Here is a 22,655-nt window from a genome sequence, read left to right as displayed (position 1 = left end):
AAGCGAGTGGGGCATGGAGGGGTTATTTGCATATGATCTCAAGTGGTCAATCAAGATGCATGTGGAGACGCATTTTAAAGTCAGGTGTAAACTGACATTAGAGCTGTCCACTTGTGATCAGATCACTGAAGACGCGTCTTAATGCTAGTGCTGACCCATTAAGCTTATTTCCATTGTCATCGTGATATGAACATGTGCAACGAACACATCGCAAAAGACGCAATAATTTAGAAAAAATTATTTTATTTACAAATGCCATGCATGTGGGATTTTCAAGGTGCAACGCCTGAGCCAAATGAACCGGAAGAAAAAACTACCGCGTTTCTCCTCAGCAAGGTTACCTGCAGCAGAGGGAGGACTGAGATGACAGATAGTGACCTCTGTCTGTGTTCTTTATTCAGCTTCGCACAGCAAAACTGTGTAGGCACACTTCATAATTTGTTTATTTATCGCAAGAAATACCATCATCGCAAAATTTGACAGTGTCATCACACATTTTCCTCATATTGTGCAGGCTTAATACAAATGCAGTCCATTTATGTGCCTGACTATTTCTTTCTGAAGAGACTCCAGGAAATTAGTGTCTCCGCCAAGAAATAGTCAAGCAAGTGACCTCTTTAAAACCACAGCGTGTTGTTTTCACACTTCAGCTTATATATGGATTAAACAAAGAAGATATGTTTATTGGTGTGCTTCAGAGGATTGTGTTTCTGTATGCTAAGCTAACCCATGCTGGCTCTACATTCATATTTACTGTACAGACATGACAGTGGCATCACTCGTCTCATTAAGAAAGCAAAGAAGCGTAAATCCCAAAATGCAGAACTATTCCTTTAAATACACTACTTTATAATACAAAGCTTTGGGCACAACACAGTTTTACACATTTATAAAATAAATTCCTGTTTTGTTTTTTTTTTTCGTTTTATAAACTAATTGGGCTGCTGTGAGTCTGTTAATCCACTCATTATTTATTGGATAGAGACACAGAGCAGTAATGAGTTGTCCTGAGACAGTGCTGAGAGAAAGGGTGGGGGTGGGGTGGGGGGTGGGTGGTATTAAGCACTACCTACCTGAACTCCTTTCTTTTATTTATAATTAGGAAACTTTTCCTTTTCATCTTGTTTTTGTGTTTTCACACACCTGTTTCATTCCTCACTCTCTCCATCTCCTCCTCCCTTTGTTTCTGATCTGCTCAGTCCCCCTATGGTTTTAAATCCTCTAAAGGGAATTAGAAAGGAAGGGGAAGGGGGGTAAAAAGCAGCCAATCCAACGGTGTGATCATCTTGGAGGATGGAGTTTGTGGTGCTGTTGAGTTGTGCTGTTGCTATTTTGCATTATACAGGTGTTTCTGCTATTTAGCCTACCCTCACTGATATAAATGGGTTGGACAAAATAATAGAAACACCTGTATGTATAACATAATTCAATTCAACCGCTCCATAAACTGCAGCCTCCAGAACGATCATACAGCTGAATCAGCACCTCTGAACATTACAACTGTGAAGAGGTGGGATGTATTGCATGACTCTCTATTGCATTAGTTTTAGCAAGCTAGTTTCTGAGAACCTACAGATCTTGACTATTACCTCATTAAGAGACAATCACTGTACAGTGTCACTGTATTTTGAGAAGCAGCACATATACATCATTTTGCTGTCACCAGGCAACCACTGAGTCAGCTGCTGTCAATCAATTAGCATCACTAACGACGTTAACCGAAGCTATCAGTAACTCAGGAATTAAAACTCTTACCATCCATTTCGGCTACAAAACTGCAAACCTGCTGCTGTGTATCATGACGTCTCTTTTGGGAAACGCTTCGAGCAGCAGCAGCAGCCACTGACAACTTTCCCTCTATTTTTACCACAGCTAAGGAGGTTATGTTTTCACCCGTGTCTGTTTATTTGTCAGCAGGATTACGGGAAAAGTACTGAACCAATTTGTGGCATACTTGGTGGAGAGATGGGGCATGGGCCAGGAAGATTCCATTAAATTTTGGGGCAGATCCGGATCATTTCCCTAAAAGCTGAGTCTTTTTTTCCTCTGAAGTCTGGTGCATGTTGTTTAACATTGGCCCTGGGCGGAGGTCTGCGTCCTCTGAGTGACCCTGTACTTCTGGTTTAGTTTAGATTTGCCTGATGGAACAGAGAAAACAATGCAGTGACGTGAGTTTAAGCATTCTTCATTCTTTTGGTGTGTAGTTTGTTTATCCAAAAAAAAAAAAAAAAGCAAGGCACGCAATTCTGAGAAATGTGCGGCATGTGGAAATCAAAAGCAATACAATAAATGCTCCATGGTAACCATAAGATGCATCTCAGTGCAAACAATATAGCACAAAGCAACACAAAAAAGTCAGGTACACTCAGGTCCACCTGTTTATATAATCCGTCATCTCTGATCTATTCTCCCCTTCCTCTCTTTCTCATCTTTTCTTCCTTGTAAAAGTCGCCATCAGAAGACAACAAGTGCCTTCTTCCTCTAACACTTTGTCCCTGTCCCCTCTGTATAGTGTGAACTCCGCCTGCCTGGCAGCAGCTGTAGCAGTGTTAGCAGGGTGCTGGTAAGCTGAAGCCCAGGGAGATGTCACAGCTTTACTATCGGCGGACTGACAGCTCCTCATACCGGGACCGCATCCCGCTGAGAATTGTGCGGGCCGAGTCGGAGCTGTCACCCTTGGAGAAAGCCTATCTTGGAGCTGTGGAGAAGGGGGACTATGCGAGTGTTAAACAGGCTCTGGAGGTGTGTGTGTATGGAATAATTGATAATTTGATTGGTGAATACATGAATGACTACAGCTACTGAAAGTCTAAATTATGGACGATTGGATGGATAATAATTCCTTAATCTAATTGAACTGATTTAAAAAAGATTAGAAGATTTATGGGTAACATATGCAGCTATGATTATCCTCTACTCATTTTCAATAACATCTGGTGCCTTTATTTACCTTGACAAGCGTGAGACCTTTAGTAGACACAAAATATGGCTAGAAACCATCTGTGTGGTAGCACCACAGTACCTGGGGTGCCCAAAATGATGAAAACAACAACACCACAATGCAGTAAGGCGAGAGAAAAAAAAAAGAACAAAAAACCAAACAATAAACACCAGTGAGTTAGGGTCAAGCTTTAGCTGCATTGCATCACAGTGTCCTCTGACAGTGGCAGAAGACATGCCCTCTTATTTTTTTTTTATACACAGTTGAAGAAGACACTGTTTGCCAACTAAACCAGATGTGACCAGAGCTGCTACTTAAAGAGCTCGACAACTGTTTAGCTTTTCATTCCTATACACTGCTGAACTCATGATGGTCAGTAAAAAAAAAAAAAAAAGGGATTAAAATCGATGCAGCGGAAACAGTTATCATCTTATTGATTTCACACACTCATCTTCCTTGTCTAAATCTGGCGCCTACATTACCCACAATGCAACTGCTGAGAGTTTAGTCCAAGATTTAGGTGTGTTTTGCTAGTAGTGGCTAACATCTTGAGCTGCTAGCCTCAAGCAAGGATAAAGAGTGGGCTTCACACCCCCAGCCTTTTTTCCATTTACAAACTCGTAGTCTTCAGACTGAAGTGATGCTGCTAATATTGTTAAGAGAATGAAAGCAACAGACTGAAAATCTGTTTACTTTGAGTCAGACCTGAAAGGTCTGAACAGTTTCCTTTCAGAAATCAATGTGAGGACTGTGTCAATGGGTATTTTCCATTTGAATCAATGATATTCTCTTAAACCAAATCCCACAGTAGCTCTTAAAACAAAACTTTCAATCACAACCTTATTTTGTCAGGAGGCAGAGATCTACTTCAAGATCAACATCAACTGCATCGACCCCCTCGGCCGCACGGCTCTGCTAATTGCCATTGAGAACGAGAACCTTGAGATCATTGAGCTCTTGCTGAGCTTCAGCGTCTACGTCGGTGATGCCCTGCTGCACGCAATCCGCAAGGAAGTGGTGGGAGCTGTGGAGCTGCTGCTAAATCACAAGAAACCAAGTGGTGGCATGCAGGTGAGGAGGAGAGGACTGGGGGGTGAGAGGGAGGCCCGGGGATGGAGATAGTTTCAAATTAAGAGTGCTTTATTCATGAGGGTGAAGCGCGTCAGTGCACAGGCAGTGAGCTGCTGACAAGGCTGGAGGAATACTGAGAGAGAAGCAAGGATTGTTGACATTTACTTTTCTTCCAAAATAAATACATTCTTTTTATCATCATGTTTCAACTTTTTTTTTTCAGCTGATAAAATACACTGAAGGGACCTGTGCCAGTTTTCTTTGTAAAAAGCATAATAACCTTCTTTTATCCAGCAGAATATGACAGTATACAGATGCACTGATGTGCAACCCACACCACATGTATTGTTTATCATAAGAAATAATTTAAATAATGAATAACTTCCAGCTGCGCTATATTGAAAATCCTAGAAAACAGATCAGAGGCTAAAAATGTTCCCGCCTTAAGTCTAAACAACAAGATGCCAAATTACAGGAGGAATTTCAGATCTGACTGAATGATAGGGTGCAGCATCAGCCAGTAAAACACTGGTACTCACTGTGTAGCTGCTAAGCTGTGTGCGGCTGCCTCGAGCTTTTTATACCATCCAAAATAATTGACCCAGCATTGTTGCCAAAAACAAAAGCTGACACTTCAAAACGCTGTCTTCATAAGCCTTTTTCTGTCTTTTTGGAAAAAGTAACAGGTCTTACAGAATGAGATATAATGAGGTTTTTCACAGAGAGAAAAAATTGGTTGTATATTTTTGTCACAAGTTAAAGGGTATTCATATTTTTCTTTTTTGAAAGGATTCAGATTAGTTCCTGAATGCAACACTGCCATTCATAAACAAACCTCTTCCTCTACTTGATTAGAATCGCCTGTTTTATTGCTTTAATTACTGTAATCAAAAACAAATAGTCTAATTAATTTCAGATTGGTACTCCTTTGCACTGATTGCTCTCCACTTTTCATTTACTTGTTCCTGCCACACATGTACTATACGCACTGGGACACACACATACATGCTTCATGCTTTCTTCTTCCTTCTCTTATCATCAGTAATGCACCGTAAACCACGAAGGAGCAAATGTTTTTGGCTCCAGTGATGAACTGTAGGGGAGATGTTATTGCTCTTCCTGTTGTATCCTGTTCGAAGCTGTGCATTTGGGCTTTGATAAAATAAAGTGAAATAGTGGAGAAAAAATGAAAGGGAAGAGGAAGAGCACATTAAGGAACAAAAGAGAGTGCAAGCACAAGAGATAGCTCAGGCTTGTTTGTTAAATGGATGTGAGGGGGGGGACTGAGATACAGAGGCCAAAAATTTCCAGTCCAAACCGCTCAGCTGTGACATCTATCAGCTGCTGCATTTCCTCTTTACCTTAATGTCTTCTTATGATAGTGCCTCTTCCCATCACATGAGTAGATTGTGAAAATAGATCACTCCAGCGCTTCCAAATCTCCAAGAGAGAAGCTCATTGATTATATTAAAAGGCTGTCTGGGAAGAAGTGCATTCTTATCGTCCGCTGTATGAGATTTATTAATAAGGAGATTCACTTTATGCTTCGCTGGAATTGTGTGTATTTGTCTTTCTCTTTTTTGCAGGCTGTCTGAATGATGTGTTTGTAATAATCTTGCAAGTGTTGCAGCGTATTTGTTTTCCACAGAGGAGCGGCCTTGGATATCAGCATTTTTAACCGCTTCATGTATTATCCTCTGAGTACAGATGCGCATCTGTCGGTGGCACAAACACTGGAGCTCAAAGTGTTTCTCAATTAAAAAGGCCTTTGGGTGCGTTTGTGTTTTGTTATTGTTTTTGTTTCTTCTTGTTAGTCTTTTCATAGTCCACATTTTGCTCATTGTTTTTGGGTTACTGTGCAACCTACATACCATGTGCACATACACATACAGTAGTTATGTAAGGGAATCCCATCTCTTCCCACATATGACACAAAGCAGGATGTAAAGTAAACATTATTATACAGTGAATCCACAAAGACTTGAGCTTATTTTCCGCAGTGTCATTCAAAAACAAAACCGCTCAGTGTCCCGTTTTATCCCGGCTTTATCTACAGGTTTGTGAAGCTGTATGGTGAAAACCAGCGGGGAGGCGTAAAAAAGGAGCTTTGTGAAAACAAAGGCAGAGGCACATACTGTGAAGTCCGAAACCCAACAGATGCTAATGTTGCATTTTTAATCAATATGCTGATGGTGGATGCCTCATTCTTATATGAGTAACGAACATGCATCACACGGACAAGTGGGCTATAATTTTGTTTCTTTTCTCCACTATTGTCATAACTTCACATCTACCAGCCTGCACTCCTCCTGCTCCATACTTGAGCTCAGGCCAAGGATGTTTGATGTAGACTATTTGATATCCCTCCTCCTCCCACGTGGAGAACGGAGTATATAGCTTATTAGATCACCCTCCTCTGCGAAATATGACTGCTCTCAGACAATGCTCTGTGCCACTTTTTTTCCCCGATTTGCTGCTGCACTGTGACTACTGAGCGTAAACTAGACAACTAACTAATATCCACATTATAAAATGACTTAAGGGTGCAATATAGATGATGAAATATGTGTGAGAAAATGAACCAATCTCCTACATAGCAATTTTTCATATTTTCTTATTTGGAGAGTAGTGGGGGTAGAGTTTCACAGGTACCACTTCTGATTCTACTTATAATAGACTACCTTCATTTTTCAAACAACCTACAACACAGTGTATCTAAGATCTTGTCTACAATTAATTCACATTTGTTGTCTGTGTCTTTTAGGCATTTTTCTCCAAATTAAATGAATGAGTTCAATCTGCATGTTGAGCTTTGTATTTAAGGTAAACACAAGAAACTTGTGCTACACACAAAACATTGCCAAACACACGTAACAACCAGTGGTGTAGGATATACTGCCCTGTAAACCCAAAACTACTGGAGGCATAAATTAAGGTTCTTAGCTTATATACAGTATCTGTTGCACAGCTGCAGCTTTTCTTATCTTCCCTGGCTGTGCAGTTAGAGTATGGAGAGGACCTGCTCTTCCAGCTCTACCAGCTACTCTCATGTATTTAACATTAGTGTCGTTAAGCTCTCTCACTGGAACCAGAGCCCCTTATCCTATCTGTCCTGCATCTGTTTGTTAAATAGGCCCTTACCTATCGCATGTTTATCCTTCAACTCGTCTCTGACCATCCTCTCTCTCTCTCTCTCTCTCTCTCTTTCCTCCTTTGCGCCGTCACCACTGAATCAGATAATAGGCTTTCAATTAAAAAGAAGTAAAAAGGGCCGGCTTACTCCTCTGCTGCCCACAGCCGTGTATTCCCACTGAATGACATGGGAATAGCAAAGGGGCTTAGCTGGAGTCTGTGATAAGAGGGTTAGGTGGAATGAGTTTCTTTCTGAGCATAATGATTCCCTCTGAAATGAAATACTGATGCTTTTGACTACGCTGTGGCCTGTACCCTTTACAGCAGTCTTGATATGGATGGCATTTTATCTACAACTTTTCTAATTTCTCATTGGTATTTGACCTTTTTTTTTTTTTTTTACTTAATTGTAAAGACATTCTTCGGACTCTGTATTTAACCAAACCAGTCACTGCTACTGCTCTCTTAGCATGTCATCTAAATCTGACAGGAGGGGGAAAAAAGTATAAATTGGCAAAATATTGCATAAACCCAAGGCCAAATGTGATGCCTTGAGAGCTTAATTTTATATACAGGTATGTGTGATTAAAGCTTTTGCTCTCTCCCCTCTCCCCTGACAGGTTCCTCCTATCTTATTGGACAAACAGTTCTCTGACTTCACCCCTGACATCACTCCCATCATACTTGCTGCACACACCAACAACTATGAAATTATCAAGCTCCTGGTGCAGAAAGGCGTGTCTATGCCACAGCCACATGAGGTGGGTGAACCATGTGTCTCTAATTAGTGGTGTATATTGTGTTTGTAAAACCCCCAAATCTCCAAAATGTCAACAACTGTTAATAATAAACAAGTCTTGCATGCAGCTCAGTTAGAGTTTATTTTATAGACCTAAAAAGTTCAAGTTTCAATGCATTTCTCAATCAGATAATACAGAAGATCCTGGGTTTTCACTCAACAGCATACTAAATACTTGGTCTATGGTACAGTATATGTACTATGATATCACATACGGTGAGATTTCCCTGTCTTTTTTATTATAAAGCAGGTTCTATATTAATACTGTGAAAGTATCGAAGTGCTCAGTCTACAGAGACAGGCACACAGAATGTATTCAGAAACTGAGCCTTAAAATGAGCTGTCAGGACTTCTGTAAATTTGTGATGTCACAACAAAGCAGTAATCACTCTCAGCCACGCTCCAAGCCCCGCCCACCTGGACCCACCGTCCAACCTTACGGGATTTGGTTTCTCTGAGTGTTTACCTGAAATCTGCTATATTTTTGTTAGATCACTCAGAAAACAGTCAACCAACTGAAAGAGACTTAGAGTCTCTTTTCTGATTGGCTCACTGACCTGCTGTGCTAGAGCTCCAGGGAGAAGCCTGAGAGAGGAGATGTAAAACTACACTGGGATTGTTTTTGGTACTTAAAACCACAAATATATCTCCTTATGGAATATGGGACCTTTAAACATATAATAAACTAATATCAAACGGCAAACTCTAAGTCATTTAAGTAATTTTTGTAATCATCAGACTTTTTTTTTTTTTACATGTTTTTATCTGCAAGTCAAACTCTTCAATAACATGTAAATATGCCCATAATTTATATTGGACCTCAAGCATTTAATAAAATACCCAGGCATCCTGCTGTATCTCGTTAATATAGTAGAAATAGTGCATTCATTGCTGTTACTGAGCACAGGAGAGCTTCATTAAAATGTTTTCATACTTTGTTTGCAGGTGCGCTGTAACTGTGTGGAGTGTGTGTCAAGTTCGGACGTGGACAGCCTGCGGCACTCACGCTCACGCCTCAACATCTACAAAGCACTGTCGAGTCCCTCGCTAATTGCGCTGTCCAGCGAGGATCCCTTCCTCACTGCGTTCAGGCTCAGCTGGGAGCTGCAGGAGCTCAGCAAGGTGAGGACACGAGAGGCAGCTCAGTGTGGAGCTGCGGCATCATGGTGTGATATTAAAGGACAGAACAATGAAAATCAAAAACAAAAAAATGTGTAACTGTATGGATTATTTATTTAACCTCTATGTGCCGTTTCATAATGCCACTTTGTGACATTCAATTCTATGCGAATTTATCATACAATTATTAATATAAATCATATATTAACTGCTCTTGGAAAATGTCATTTGATTTGAAAAATAGAAAGAGAAAAATACACCAGGCTCAGCTATTGCCTGCATGATATTTCCAGCTAGAATAATATAAAATCCAAAGCTTATTATTGAAATTTTGAGTAAAGCTGAATAGGTAATTAACTTTCATAATGATACTCTCTAGATGACATTGCATAAGTCTCTCTGCTTTAGGCATTATCTGACAATAATTACACGCCGGCGAAAGCCAGGGCCGGAGGCATTATGTTTTTAGATTGTCCGTCTATCCCCATGTCCCCATGAACACCACATGTCATTAACACTTTGAGGTAATCCCTTTTTTTCTTACAAGCATTCCCTTGTATTCAAAGATGAACTGATTAGAAATTTGTGGTCAAAGTTCAAAAGTCACTGTGACCTCACAAAATACTTTTGGCCTCTTGAATGTGATATCTCAAGACCACCTTGAGAGAATCCCTTCAAATTTGGCACAAACATTCACTTGGATTTAAAGATTAACTACTTAGATTTTGGTGGTCAAAGTTCAAGATCACCATAACTCTAATGAACTGCAAGCACACTGGCAGTAATTCCATTTTACACAGATTTTAAGATGGGTGCACTTGAAAACAGTATGTCTTAGCACTAAGTACAGTATAAGTAAATAATAATAAAGTAACTGTCAGGATTGGACCAGATTCAGAAGACTTTAGGAACGACTGGTCTTTTTGCAATGTCTTTAAGAGTCACAGTTCTTGCTCACACACCAGTATGAGTTTGTATGTTAGCTGTTTCCAGAGCTGTATGTGTGTGTACAAATGAATCCTACCACACTTGAAGTAGGCATGGAATACTTGAGTGTTCCCTAGTTCACCGCCTCCTTATTGCAGGCATCAGGCTCGGTATCACAGGTTCGGTATTATGTGGGCTGGGCTCGCCATCCAGCACTGAAAAAGGTTCTCTCTGGAATCGTCTCTCAAATCTTCTCCAACGGCTCTGAGATCTCCTCCAAAGTCTCAGCTCGTCTCGGGAGAATTAATCCAACTAAAAGAACCTGACCTAAGAAGAAGATCAAGATAAAATTACCATTTTGCTGATTCTATGAGCATTTAGGATCATGGGATAAAGATTATTAAATATCAAGTCAATGCTCTAAGTTACAAAATTCAGTTGTACAACATATGCAGTTCACGACTGATCAAATCACAATTTCAGTCATTAACAAACAAAATAATTTTTTTTTTACAGAGCTACTATTCTTAGTGTAAGCTCAATTGCAGTTAAGGTGCATACTATAAAACAGAAATAACAATATCAATTTTAGTCACTAATGAACGTTTAAAATATTCTCAAATCCATATACAGTAAAAGATATGAGTGTGCGAAAATATAATTAACAGTATAAATTTGGTCAATGGTGCACTTTTAAAATGTTCTGAAGTCTGTGCACTGAAAGAAATGCTAAAGGAGGGATTCACTAGCACACATCTCAACCAGGTGCAGCAAATAACACAAATGGTACAAAAAAGTATATCAAAACACAATAAAAAACGGTCTCTTTAATACACCAGTTTGCCAGAACATATCTGCTTATCAGCAATATTTCTTAACCCCACTTAAATTTCCGTTTTCAGGACGCTAACACGTTTAGCATAGTCAAATTGGATTCTACATCGCACTCGTTAGCATCTAAGCTAGCGGAGTTTTATCGCTAACATTTTTTAGCATTAGTCAATGGACTTTCACGTAGCGAAAATTAGCATCGCGGCTAACGGGCGTTTTCTCCGGTTAACTACAAACGAGACGCTGATTCAACTCACCAGTGCAATGAATTAGCTTTGAACTGAAAAATGGCGTCTGGTCTCATTTCTCCGACAGGAACGGCACAGTGTTCTCTGTTTTTTAATCCACCCTGTGATTTTATATGGTTACAATAAAGTTTGCATTAACACATGTTAACACAACATTAACTTTGAGTGAGTTACTTCATTGCTTAATCGACTTTCATACCACGTCGGTAAACACACTCAGCTCTCAAGAGGGTTGATATAACATTGGCGTCTTGACTCTTCTTTCTCTCCAACGTGACCAGTCACTGAACAGCCGGGAGGCGGGCTGAAGCTTCTGATTGGCTAAAGTGAAATTGAACTTGACTTTATTGACTGTTTGTCAAGCTTATCAACAAAATACTTTATTCTCACCAGTTAAACTGTTTTAAACATATTTATGTGTAATATTTAATGACTGTTTATTTCAGGCGGAGCTTTATGCTTTTCCCAGCATTTACACAGAGATTTATTTATTTATTTTATTGATGATTTAACTTATCTGGGTTGCACACTCATCCCATTTTAGTTGCTCAGATGAGACATCTCCCCCCCCGGAATATAAGATGAAAAACGTTTGAAAACATGTCTTATAGAGATGATAAATATCTGTAAGCAAATTTGAAAAAACTTGATGACATAAAACAGGCAGAGGCGAGGTTTGATTTAGAAACACCGCTTTCTCAACATAGCCTACCTGTACTCTGAGATTTTCCGTTATGTATTGATTTTCAGCTGCCAGGTTCTTCCAGGACTCTAGATGTTTAAAGATACCTGTACTCTGTTTACACCCCACCTGTGTCTTTCAGGTGGAGAATGAGTTCAAATCAGAGTATGAGGAGCTGTCTCAGCAATGTAAACAGTTTGCCAAAGACCTCCTAGACCAGACAAGGAGCTCCAGGGAGCTGGAGATGATCCTCAACTACAGAGACGATATCAACTTATTGGAGGAGGAGGGTAACAATGACCTGGCAAGACTCAAACTAGCTATCAAGTACCACCAAAAAGAGGTAAGCATGATATAGGCTATATCAGTACATGCACTTTAATACTGATCATTTATCAGCCTTTCTGTCACTTTAGCTATAGATTAAAATCTGTAGTTAATTTTGTACCCACCCAACCATTATATCACACATTAAAACACATGCACACAGTGGCGTTTGAAGGACAAAACAGAAACTCCTGCAGGCTGCAGTAATGGGAAGGAAGCAGGGAATATCATCCTCTTTCACCTCAGCAGGACTGGGAGAGTGAGAAATGAATGCAACATCACAGTTTTATTATTATTCAATTATTCAATATATAAGAAGCATCTTTTTTTGGTTCGCCTCCAGTAACCTTTTTTCTTTCCGTCCTGTATTGTTTCCTACATTATCTTCCGTACAGCTTGTTGTTAGATTTCAATGCCACATGCCCCAGGCAACATTCACTGTGTGTTGCCTGGGGAGGACTGCCAAGTTTTTTGTACTCCAAGCCAATACTTCTCATAGGTGTCCCTGCCAGCCAATATGAACCAAGTGTAATGACATTAGATTAGCACCAGGTTCTATTCTAATGTTGCCAGATGCTGCTTGGGAAGGATTTTTTTTATCTGTTTTCACTTTGGCAGCTCACAGATGACAGATAGGCTGGGGGAAGCTTGAATTCCATTACCAAAGTGTTACAGCTGCAGGATAATACTTGACTCTATAATAAGATTGTAACTGCAGCTCCGGATTTAGGATGTTTACCGCCTTAAAATAAAATAATAAATAATGAATAATTCAATAACAAATAATTCAAAGACAATAACCTGTTGTGGGAATCTCAACACACATGCATACATGATCTATAAAAGTTAGTAATGTTTAATGCAGAACATGTGCACTGCATCTGTTTTTAATGCACAGGGAAAACATATGGTAATTAAGCATTAATTACTTTCACAGCCCAGTTTCAGTTTCCTAGCAAGCTGTTTAATCCAGCAAGTTTGTGAAACCTTTAGCAAACATATATGAATAATTATAAGGCTAATGGTACAAACCTGATAAGTCAGAAACAATATGCAGTTTTACAGTCCGCTGCTTTCATGCTTTTGTTTCTGGTGCATGATAAACACTCACACACTCACTTCCCAGTGGGTAGAGACATGAACAATTAGTATCCAAATAAGCTAATTCAGAGGGGCCTTTGAATTACTGTGAAGTTTATATATATATATATTTATAGCCTATATACAGCAGTACCTTATATAATTAATAGAGATGAGTCTTCAAATTCTGTAGCATTTTCCCCTTCAAATTAAAATGATTGAACTCAACATGCCAATTATATGATAATTATAACTGAAGTGTATTAGGTAACTTATCTGCAGCTACTTTTTTTTCTTTTGTTATGGCTTTAATCACTTTACATTTGTTTACTTTACCATATGTTTACCTGTTAAAAGCACAGTGGTGTGGATGAACAGAAAAATGTAACCAGGAAATCCTTTAACTACAGCATGAGCTATGTTTCTCTGGGTGTAATGCAGGACGTGGGAGGCCCGGATTTAATTGACTTGCTAAGTTATGGGATAGCTTAAGGCGGCCTCAGGCAAGCAGAGAGGGGTTAAATAGATATAACACCACACAACTGTTTGCTGAATATAAAGGTAAAGCAGAAATGAAGAGGAAGCAGACACATTATGCCCGGGAGCGACTTATATTTCATTCAGCTGTCTTTAGCAGGGAGCTTTGTCTGGTTGTCAGAGCAGATGCACTTTTGCAGGAGTTTCGATTTCTGTGACGCTGCAGTTTCTCCCTCCTTCATCCATCCAACTGTTGCTCATGGAGACACAGTCGTCTTACCCAACCTCTCTGTTGATGGCAGTAAACAACCGTCCCCTTCCTCCTCCCTTTCCCTCCTTTGCCACAGCTGTCCTTCCACACATTTCGTCGCCCCAGGGGAGTTGAAATTATCCAGGTGATATCCCACTATGTCCTTCTCCTGCTTCCTATCTATAACACCCTTCGATTGCACTATGACTTTGATGGAGGACAGTGTCTTGTGATGACAGTAACAATCCACCCAGCTGCCCTTTTCAAAATGATGAATGTCCCAGCTGCTTAGGCTGGTTAGCAGTCATTTCAAGGTAAAGTTATTCTGCTGGAAATGCTCCGTCTGTCAGGGTGTGTGTGTGTGTGTGTGTGAGAAATTATTAGACAGTGCTGTAGTGTGATTGATGTAAAAAAATATCTCCCATATAAAGACATTTCTCTCTGTAATTAAGTCGGTAAAGTCTTTTTTTATTTTCCAAATAAAAAAAAAAAAAGACAAATGGAAAATCTGCCATTGAAGTAAAAGCTTTTTAAACCATCTTCACCTGTTTCCAGAATAGTTTCAAATATGTGCTACAGTCAAGTTACATTTCTCTCATTCCTGACTTTTTCAAAACTCAAACTCTCATCTCTAACAAACAGCTGAGAGAAGTTGATTTCAACTGGAAAGAGCTAAATAATCTTACTACAGCAGGAGATTCAATATTAGACGGAGCAGACGTGTTATATGCAGTTGTGTAGTTACTGTTTTTAGCATGTGCAGAGGTGCAGAGGTCTTGCAAAAGGATTTTATATAAATTCAACCACTTGAGAATATATTGTACTTATTGCCAGTTACGGCCAGAGGCGTTTTGAGGGTTTTTTTAATTTTTTTCTTACAGTAAACTTTTCCTTGATTTGGAGAAATGAAACATGAAACCACAGGCTTGCTGCACATTGAAATGAGAGTCTGCAGTGGAAGAGGTTAAGCTCAGTGAAGCACTGGTAATATAATAACATCTTTCATGGCCGTCTCCTGAGAGGGGGGAAAATGACATATGTCCTTTTCTAATTGGACATACACAGACACAGAGGTAGTTAAAGGGATTGCTTTGTGTTTGCGACAGATGATCTTTAAGCCAGACATGGTTTTCCTCCCCCCCCCCCCCCCCCATTGAGGGATAAGTGGACACTTAGTTGCACTGGAAAGGCTCGTTTGACTGTTTGTGCAGAGAGCAGTTATCATTTTCAGGGCATTTTGTCTCTTCCACCGATTTTGCAGACAAACATTCGAGCTCTTCTGTAATTGGCATGACACCCAAGCTGAATTTATTTATTTTTATCGTGCTGCCTACCGATGATTGCCCCAGTGAGCTCCTGTTTTTGACCCTCAACTGAACAAAATGCAGGACAGTTCTCCTCTTAACCCTCTTGGGCATGTAGTGTGTATGTGTGTGTTTTCTGGATTTATCCTTGCATCTGTGTGTGTTTTCCAGCTTTGCTGCTGCTGTGCTCTCAGGGTTTAGAAAGGCAATTTAGACGGGTCTGAGGAGAAATCTCCACAGGCCTCCCATCTAAAGAGCTTAGCTAACAGAAAAGTCTGTGCTTTGATGCAGCGGGACGTCAAATCAGATAAATACGATCAGTAACACATACACATTGAAGTGCCGATTATCCCCTCTACCACCCCAAGGGTTCCAGCAGTGGATTACCCTCGTTTTACTCAAATGCTTGAAAACAAATGTAGGTGAGTATGTTGAAGAGAGAACAAGCAGACTGCCTCTTTAATATTTGAAATTCTTAGGGGTGCCAAGGGAGACCTATCAATTTTACATGCTGTAGTTTCACGTTGCCCCCTTGTGATATCTCATAAAAACTGCAATTCAGTGTTTCACATGTTTTTTAATGTCTCCATTAAAGGCAGATGAAATTGCACTAACAGGATTGAGTGTTATTTAGCGGCGGGCTGTTAGCTCTCTGCTGTTTAAGCGGTCCACTGCAACGTATATCTGAGTCTCCGGTGTTAAGCAATATTCAGCCTTCAAATGATGGCGACATAGATAACACCACTTGTTGCCAACGCAGTCTGAAACATAGCCGCTCAAGTTTATTTGCGAAAGAGGTGAAATAACCTCACACTAACGCCAGAAGTGACTAGTTAGATCTCTTGCTTGATCTGATCTAGTTTCTCTTTTACTAAGTTTATATTATAGATTTACACTTATGCAGGGACACATTTTAAAAGTGGACATTTTCAGCACCAGCTTTTATGTTTGCACTGTTTTGGCAGTGTCAGTGTCAGAGACCAGTTCAGCTGCATTAAAGGTGACAGACAGACAGGTGTGATCATCAGTGTGTGGGTCGATGCGGTTTAAGCATGTTTGTAGATATAAGCTTTGTAGACTCATTCTGATGAACTTGAAAGCTTTTTATATGCAACAACACCATGGATTAAACAAGCAAGTCATGCATTTACACAGTGTAAACTCTTCCCACACTTAAAACCACTATCCTTTCCAGCTGAGTGTCCATGTAAGCAAAGATGGAGGATTTTGCCGCATTTGACCACATAAACCAGTAAATATGTATAAAGTATTGGCTTTTAAAGAAAAATATTTGAAATCATCAGTTTACGATCTTGGACCTTGGACTTCATATCAACCTGCACTTCAGCTCTTTCCAAAGCAAAAAGCAACTAAAACATAACCAGCTGCAAGTTGTGTGCTTGTTAGTGAGAGTCTGTGGAAGTGGAAAAGAAGAGTTTTTATGTTGGTAAAGCTGCAGGATAACTTGTCATCACAGAGCTGCAGAGCAGACACAGTGATGAGCACTTACCTGGCATTTTTTGGACAGTCGAGAGCGGGGAGAGAGGCGGGGAAGGGAGACTGGACTTGAGACCTGGAGAGTTTCGGTTTGAGTTGTGTGAACAAGCCACTTAAGGCAAATATGGCACTTTAGTACTGCTGAGTATTGGAAGTGACTGTGGGCGCCATAACAATGACTTTCTCCCCAAGGACAAAGGATTGGAGGAGAGGTTTTAGGATAGGAAAGTATTACATATAATGAATGGAAGTTAAGGATTAAATAAAAATATTTTAAAAAAGAATTAATCCAAGCAAGTTATCCTCTCTCAGCTGTTTTTTCTCACTCCTTTGCTAGACTTTAATACATTCGCCTACCAAACCAATTAAAATCTATTATGCCTCTGCAAAATAAAAAATGTGAACAAAATAACAAAATAAAAGCCTCTTACTAAGACAACAGATTCCCTCTTTATAGTAGTTAATCTGATTAGATTTTAGACAAGTATATTAGCATGGATACGCTTCCTAATTATAGCATTAATTACCTTAATTTGTGACCTCATTAGCATCACTGTCACTTTTTAACGCATGCTGATTAAGGCAAGACATTAGGCAGCTCAAAGTGCTTCTTGTTTACTGTCATTGATTAGAAGTAATGTTCTGACAAGTGGTGCAAGATGCAAACTAACAATGAAGCCTTTTTTGTTCATGAGTGGACCGATCACTTGTGCCTCCAAAAGTCCAAATACGTGTGTGACAGAACAGATGTGATAAAAATCCTTCAAGCTTTCTCTAAATAGACAGAACAGTTCTATCTATAGCTGCAGAAGAATTTAAAACAGTGGCTCATTTTTAAAAAAGAATCTTTTATTTTATTATTTTCTGGGGTAAAATACTTCATTTACAAGAGTTATCCTGCACCCACGGGTCTGCTTCAGACTTTGGGTGAAACTTAATGAGGTTAGACATTTTCTCTATAATAAGGCTCATGCTCAAATGAGTCATATGAGAAAAGAAAATCAGTAGGGTTTTTTTTTTTCTCTCCCTTTCTCTTTCCCCTTTATTCTTCCATCATCTCAATATGCCAGTGATACAAAAGAGTTGAAGCCTTATCATTGATCATCCCTATTATCTTAATGCTCTCTCTCTCTCTCTCGCTCTCTCTCTCCCTCATTTGGGAAAAGAAAAGTTATTCCTCCTCTTCTCCACTCATCCATCAAATTCATCCCCCTATTCACTCTCTGCATTTCCTCTCAAGTTTTCGCAGTAATATTGCAGTTGAAGCATGGAAATATGAGCAATTCCACTCCAGACCCCAACGCATATAGGGATCTCTGGTTCCCATGGTAACAAGGCTGCAGAGTTGGTGAATTGGCACCCACCAGTGCCGGTCAACACTTTGACTCTGATATAGAGGCTCAACGTGATATTTCGCAACAGTGCACGTGGATGCGGTTACACTCATTTATTCCACACAGCATGAGATGTGTTTTCTCTCTTTTGTAGTTACACCAGTGTAACGCAGATACCTCTAGATTATCACCAGAGGCTGTTGATGTAGCTCCGGTCCAACTGGCTGAGACAGTCTCACAGCACAGCTGCAGTTTTGATGCAGACGTTTTAGCTGATTATTTTTTAAACCTGTACTTAGTTACCAAGAGGAGCGCGGCTTTAACTTACACAAAATTTCCCATGTTATTTTTTTTCACTTTCGCAGTCACATAAGGTATTGATCCCCCAGGAACACAAAACATTGAACAAGCCAAACAACAGAAAGGAACACAAAATATTTCCCACATGTTGATTTATGTCCCAGTCGTGGGTAAGAAATGAGACAAAGTATTGTTTGCTTTAGACAAAATATCGTCTGCTTTAGATGAAGCTCCAATCATATTCAGACATCTCAGTTCTGTGTTATTATCTGAAGAAAATCAACAAGAAATGCAATGCAGTCATCTAAAAACACCATCATCCAGTTTATTGACAACATGTGGACTCTTTTGCTCTGACCTTGCTGCATGTGTAAAGCTTCCTTTCCTTCCATTACCTGATTTCCTTCTGATATATCGTGCGTAGATGATTACTCTTCAGTTTTTCACACCTACAACACTTCCTACTCGTCCATTCGTCTGCTCTCAAATGGAACTTGCTGCAGGTGCTAATTCTGGCATGTGGTCACTAGGGGTATTATGTTCTGTGTAAAACCACTAAATAGCCTCCGGCTGAGGATGCTGACTCAAAGCAGGTTTACATGCTGCAATAATACCTCAGATTAGTGTATGAGAAGTTCTTCTTATCTCTGCAGATCAAAAAGATGGAAATTATAACCCTCCTTTTTTCTTGTTTCTTCAAGTTCGTAGCTCAGCCAAACTGCCAGCAGCTGTTGGCATCCCGGTGGTATGATGAGTTCCCCGGTTGGCGGCGGCGGCACTGGGCAGGGAAGTTCTTCACCTGCGTCTTCATCGGCCTCCTCTACCCAGTGTTTGCTTTCTGCTACCTCATCCTTCCAAAGAGTCGTTACGGCCTCTTCATCCGTAAGCCCTTCATCAAGTTCATCTGCCACACGGCGTCCTACCTGACCTTTCTATTCCTGCTGCTGCTCGCCTCCCAGCACATTGTCACCACAGAGCAGGACCGGCAGGATAGGCAGGGCCCCGCACCAACCACCGTGGAGTGGATGATCCTGCCCTGGGTGCTGGGTGAGTAAAAGCTCAATTTGCAGTCAGTTTACAAAGCTTCACATATAAAAGATCATATTTTTTCCATCAGTGTGGTGTAGTAAAACGCTCTAATTACTACAATACCCATGAGCCTCAGTTGACGTTGCTGTGGAGGAGATGAATCCGAGCTGCAGATCAGAGATGTAGCAAATTCAAAACACTTCTATGGGCTCAAATTAGGGTCAAAAAGATTTTGAGTTTGTAAAGTTATTTTCACAATTATGTATATAATGTTAGCTTTATCATTATGCAGGCTGATTTTAGCATGTAACTCAAAGCACCACTGTGTCTGAGCTCAGCCTCACAGAGCTGCAGACTCTTAGTCCTGATAATAAAATAACCAGATATTTTCTAACGCAGTCTCTGATCTTTTCTAGTGGAGATTCAGTCAGGGGAGCTCCACGCCCACTCAAGCTTGAAATGCTCTGACTCCCACTCTATGCGGAAAATTAGCAGATTTGCTGAACCCTGGATGCCCAAAATAACTATTCAATTTGAACTGATGCCTTCCAGAAACAAACACTGTCCGAGGTTTTTTATCGAACAACTGATCAGACAAACTCTGTATTTTTAGGATTCATCTGGGCAGAGATCAAGCAAATGTGGGATGGCGGTTTCCAAGACTATGTCCATGACTGGTGGAACCTGATGGACTTTGTCATGAACTCTCTGTACTTGGCCACCATATCCCTCAAGATTGTAGCCTACACTAAGGTAACCGGTTATCTATGAATAGTAGAATTAACAGGTGTAGCGTGTTCTCACTTTATCTGCTCTTTTTCTTCTTCTTCTCCCCGTTCAGTACAGTGGCAGTAAACCGAGGAACCAGTGGGAAATGTGGCACCCGACTCTAGTAGCTGAGGCAGTGTTTGCAATAGCAAACATTTTCAGTTCTCTGCGCCTGATCTCGCTGTTCACAGCCAACTCCCATCTGGGGCCGCTGCAGATCTCTCTCGGGAGAATGCTGCTGGACATCCTGAAGTTCCTCTTCATCTACTGTCTGGTAAACAACACCGACGTTTGCACACCTGTGGGAACATAAACACGCAGTAAATATGACAGAAATACAATCACATGCTGTCTGTCTCCAGGTCCTGCTGGCCTTCGCTAACGGGCTGAACCAGCTCTACTTTTACTACGAGACCAAAGCTTCAGACGAGAAGGGGAAATGCAAGGGAATCAGATGTGTGGAGCAGAATAACGCTTTCTCCACGTGAGTTCACGTGCATCTAAACTCTGCCTGCGTATGTCATGCAGTATGTGTGATGTTGCGAAATCGAGTGGCAAAGAGAGATGTGAGAGTTGTGTGTCTGTGTGTTGCTGTTAATGGTTGTAAAATGTGTGAAAACTCAAAAAAAAAAGTTTTCAGTTGCGAAGTGAATGTGATGTCTTTGTAGAATTTCATAAACACAGGGTTAAAGGACTTTTACTCACCTTTATAAAAACTCAATGACCATTCATATTATTTATCTGAGTAACATGCTTCTTTCCTTTGCAGGTTGTTTGAGACCCTGCAATCTCTCTTCTGGTCAATCTTTGGCCTGATCAGCCTGTACGTGACCAACGTGGACGCGGACCACCAGTTCACCGAGTTTGTCGGCGCCACCATGTTCGGCACATACAACATCATTTCACTGGTGGTGCTCCTCAACATGCTCATAGCCATGATGAACAACTCCTACCAGCACATTGCTGTGAGCACAGACACAAACACACTGCAAAGAAAAAAAAAACCTATGTGTGTGTGTGTGTGTGTGTGGAAAAAATGACGCATTGCAAACATGCTTTTCCAATGTGCCCCTAATCTTGATTTCAGGATCACGCAGACATTGAGTGGAAGTTTGCCAGGACAAAGCTGTGGATGAGTTACTTCGAAGAAGGGGCCACTCTGCCGGCCCCCTTCAACATCATCCCCAGCCCCAAGTCATTCTGGTACCTCATGTGTTGGATTAAGAGGCAAGTGTGCGAGAGGACAAACTCCAAGCGTCCTGAAACCTTCGGATCTCTCGGAGTAAGTTTGGTGTCAAACACTTAAAAACACATTTATTTGAGTTTCACAGTGACAGAAAGAAAAGGGGTCTGGTTTGTTTGGAAAGGAATACTTAACTGGACATAAATGATGTATCTTTCTTATTTTGAAATGATTCGTAAGTGAATCAGTTCGATGACTTCATAACTAATCCAGCATCCATCTCTGCTTATCAAATGTCAGGATTTTCTGCTTTTTTTTTTTTTTATTACTCATATGATGATAAAATAGACATCTTTCATTTTGGACTGATGGTGAGATAAAACAAGGAATTTCATGAGGCCATCTTGGGCAGTGATCTGACATTTTATAGACAAAATGAGTCATCGATTAACAGAGAAACAGGCAGGCAGATTAATCAGTAATAAACATAATCTTTAGTCGAGGGGAATCCTTTTTTGTTTTTTCAATGAAATCACATTTTAGAGCAGCGGTCCTTCCTGCAACAACTCTCAGGGCCCATGTGTTGCAGGACACACAGACAAAGCAAAGTTTTTTATAAAGAAAATTTAAATATGTTTTGGTTTCTCTCTCTTCCCCTTACTCTCTTTTTCATCCAACATCTGTGCAGAGGCGAGCAGCAGAGAATCTGAGGATAAACCATCAGTACCAGGTACATGTAGTGTGTCTTGCAAAGCAAGCTGGAAAAAATCACTATCCTCTGCTGGTGTGTGTGTGTGTGTGTGTATATGTAAGTGTGTCATCACATATTCTGCTCTTCCACTTGCTCAGTTTCAATCTGTCAATAGAATGCTAAAGTGATGTCTCGTACAATAGGCCTAAGAGTTACACTCAGTGGGATGTTCATTACCATTCAGTGTAGAGGGTTTTCTATTTGTCCACATCTGCAGGGGGTTATTCTATTACTTATATAGGAGTTGAAGCGTAAAATGTGTTTTCTTTTGTGTATTCATATTTGTCATCTTTGTCCCAGCTTATTGACTTTGAGTTTTGTATTGAAATGACACTTTGATACAATATTAGAAAATGTTATTGTGTTCAAAGGCAGTTTCTTTTTACTGTTGTAGGAGGTTCTGAGGAACTTGGTGAAACGTTATGTGGCCGCCATGATCAGAGATGCCAAGACAGAGGAAGGCTTAACTGAAGAGAACTTCAAGGTAGGGCTGAGGTTCTACAGGGAAAGAGAAAGTATAACTTACACTATAATCAACATTTCTAATCAAATTACTTTCTGCAGGTTTAACGATGGTTGAATTGTGATGTTTAGTTTTTAGCATC

The 22,655-nt window shown here is 40.3% G+C and overlaps 1 protein-coding gene across 2 annotated transcripts in view; it reads left to right on the top strand.

Annotated features, from left to right (window-relative positions):
- The window catches only part of LOC111662632 (short transient receptor potential channel 4), a 65,290-nt gene that overhangs the window by 40,715 nt on the left and 1,920 nt on the right, over positions 1–22,655 (top strand). For both annotated transcript variants that reach the window (XM_087176726.1, XM_023416556.1), the window contains exons 2-14: positions 2,513–2,742; positions 3,794–4,012; positions 7,765–7,905; positions 8,889–9,065; positions 11,893–12,093; positions 19,021–19,366; positions 19,962–20,101; positions 20,190–20,390; positions 20,479–20,600; positions 20,886–21,081; positions 21,204–21,398; positions 21,988–22,029; positions 22,445–22,534. In XM_087176726.1, the coding sequence (XP_087032852.1) occupies positions 2,584–2,742; positions 3,794–4,012; positions 7,765–7,905; positions 8,889–9,065; positions 11,893–12,093; positions 19,021–19,366; positions 19,962–20,101; positions 20,190–20,390; positions 20,479–20,600; positions 20,886–21,081; positions 21,204–21,398; positions 21,988–22,029; positions 22,445–22,534 (2,229 nt within the window). In that variant the 5' untranslated portion in view covers positions 2,513–2,583. The remainder of the gene's footprint in view (positions 1–2,512; positions 2,743–3,793; positions 4,013–7,764; positions 7,906–8,888; positions 9,066–11,892; positions 12,094–19,020; positions 19,367–19,961; positions 20,102–20,189; positions 20,391–20,478; positions 20,601–20,885; positions 21,082–21,203; positions 21,399–21,987; positions 22,030–22,444; positions 22,535–22,655) is intronic.

The sequence above is a fragment of the Seriola lalandi genome, unplaced genomic scaffold, assembly GCF_002814215.2.
Source record: "Seriola lalandi dorsalis isolate HSWRI2012SDOR001 ecotype SW California unplaced genomic scaffold, Sedor1 jcf7180002054567, whole genome shotgun sequence".
NCBI lineage: Eukaryota > Metazoa > Chordata > Actinopteri > Carangiformes > Carangidae > Seriola > Seriola lalandi.
The sequence above is the reverse complement of the archived record's forward strand: the minus strand, read 5'-3'. Positions and strand labels throughout refer to the sequence as shown.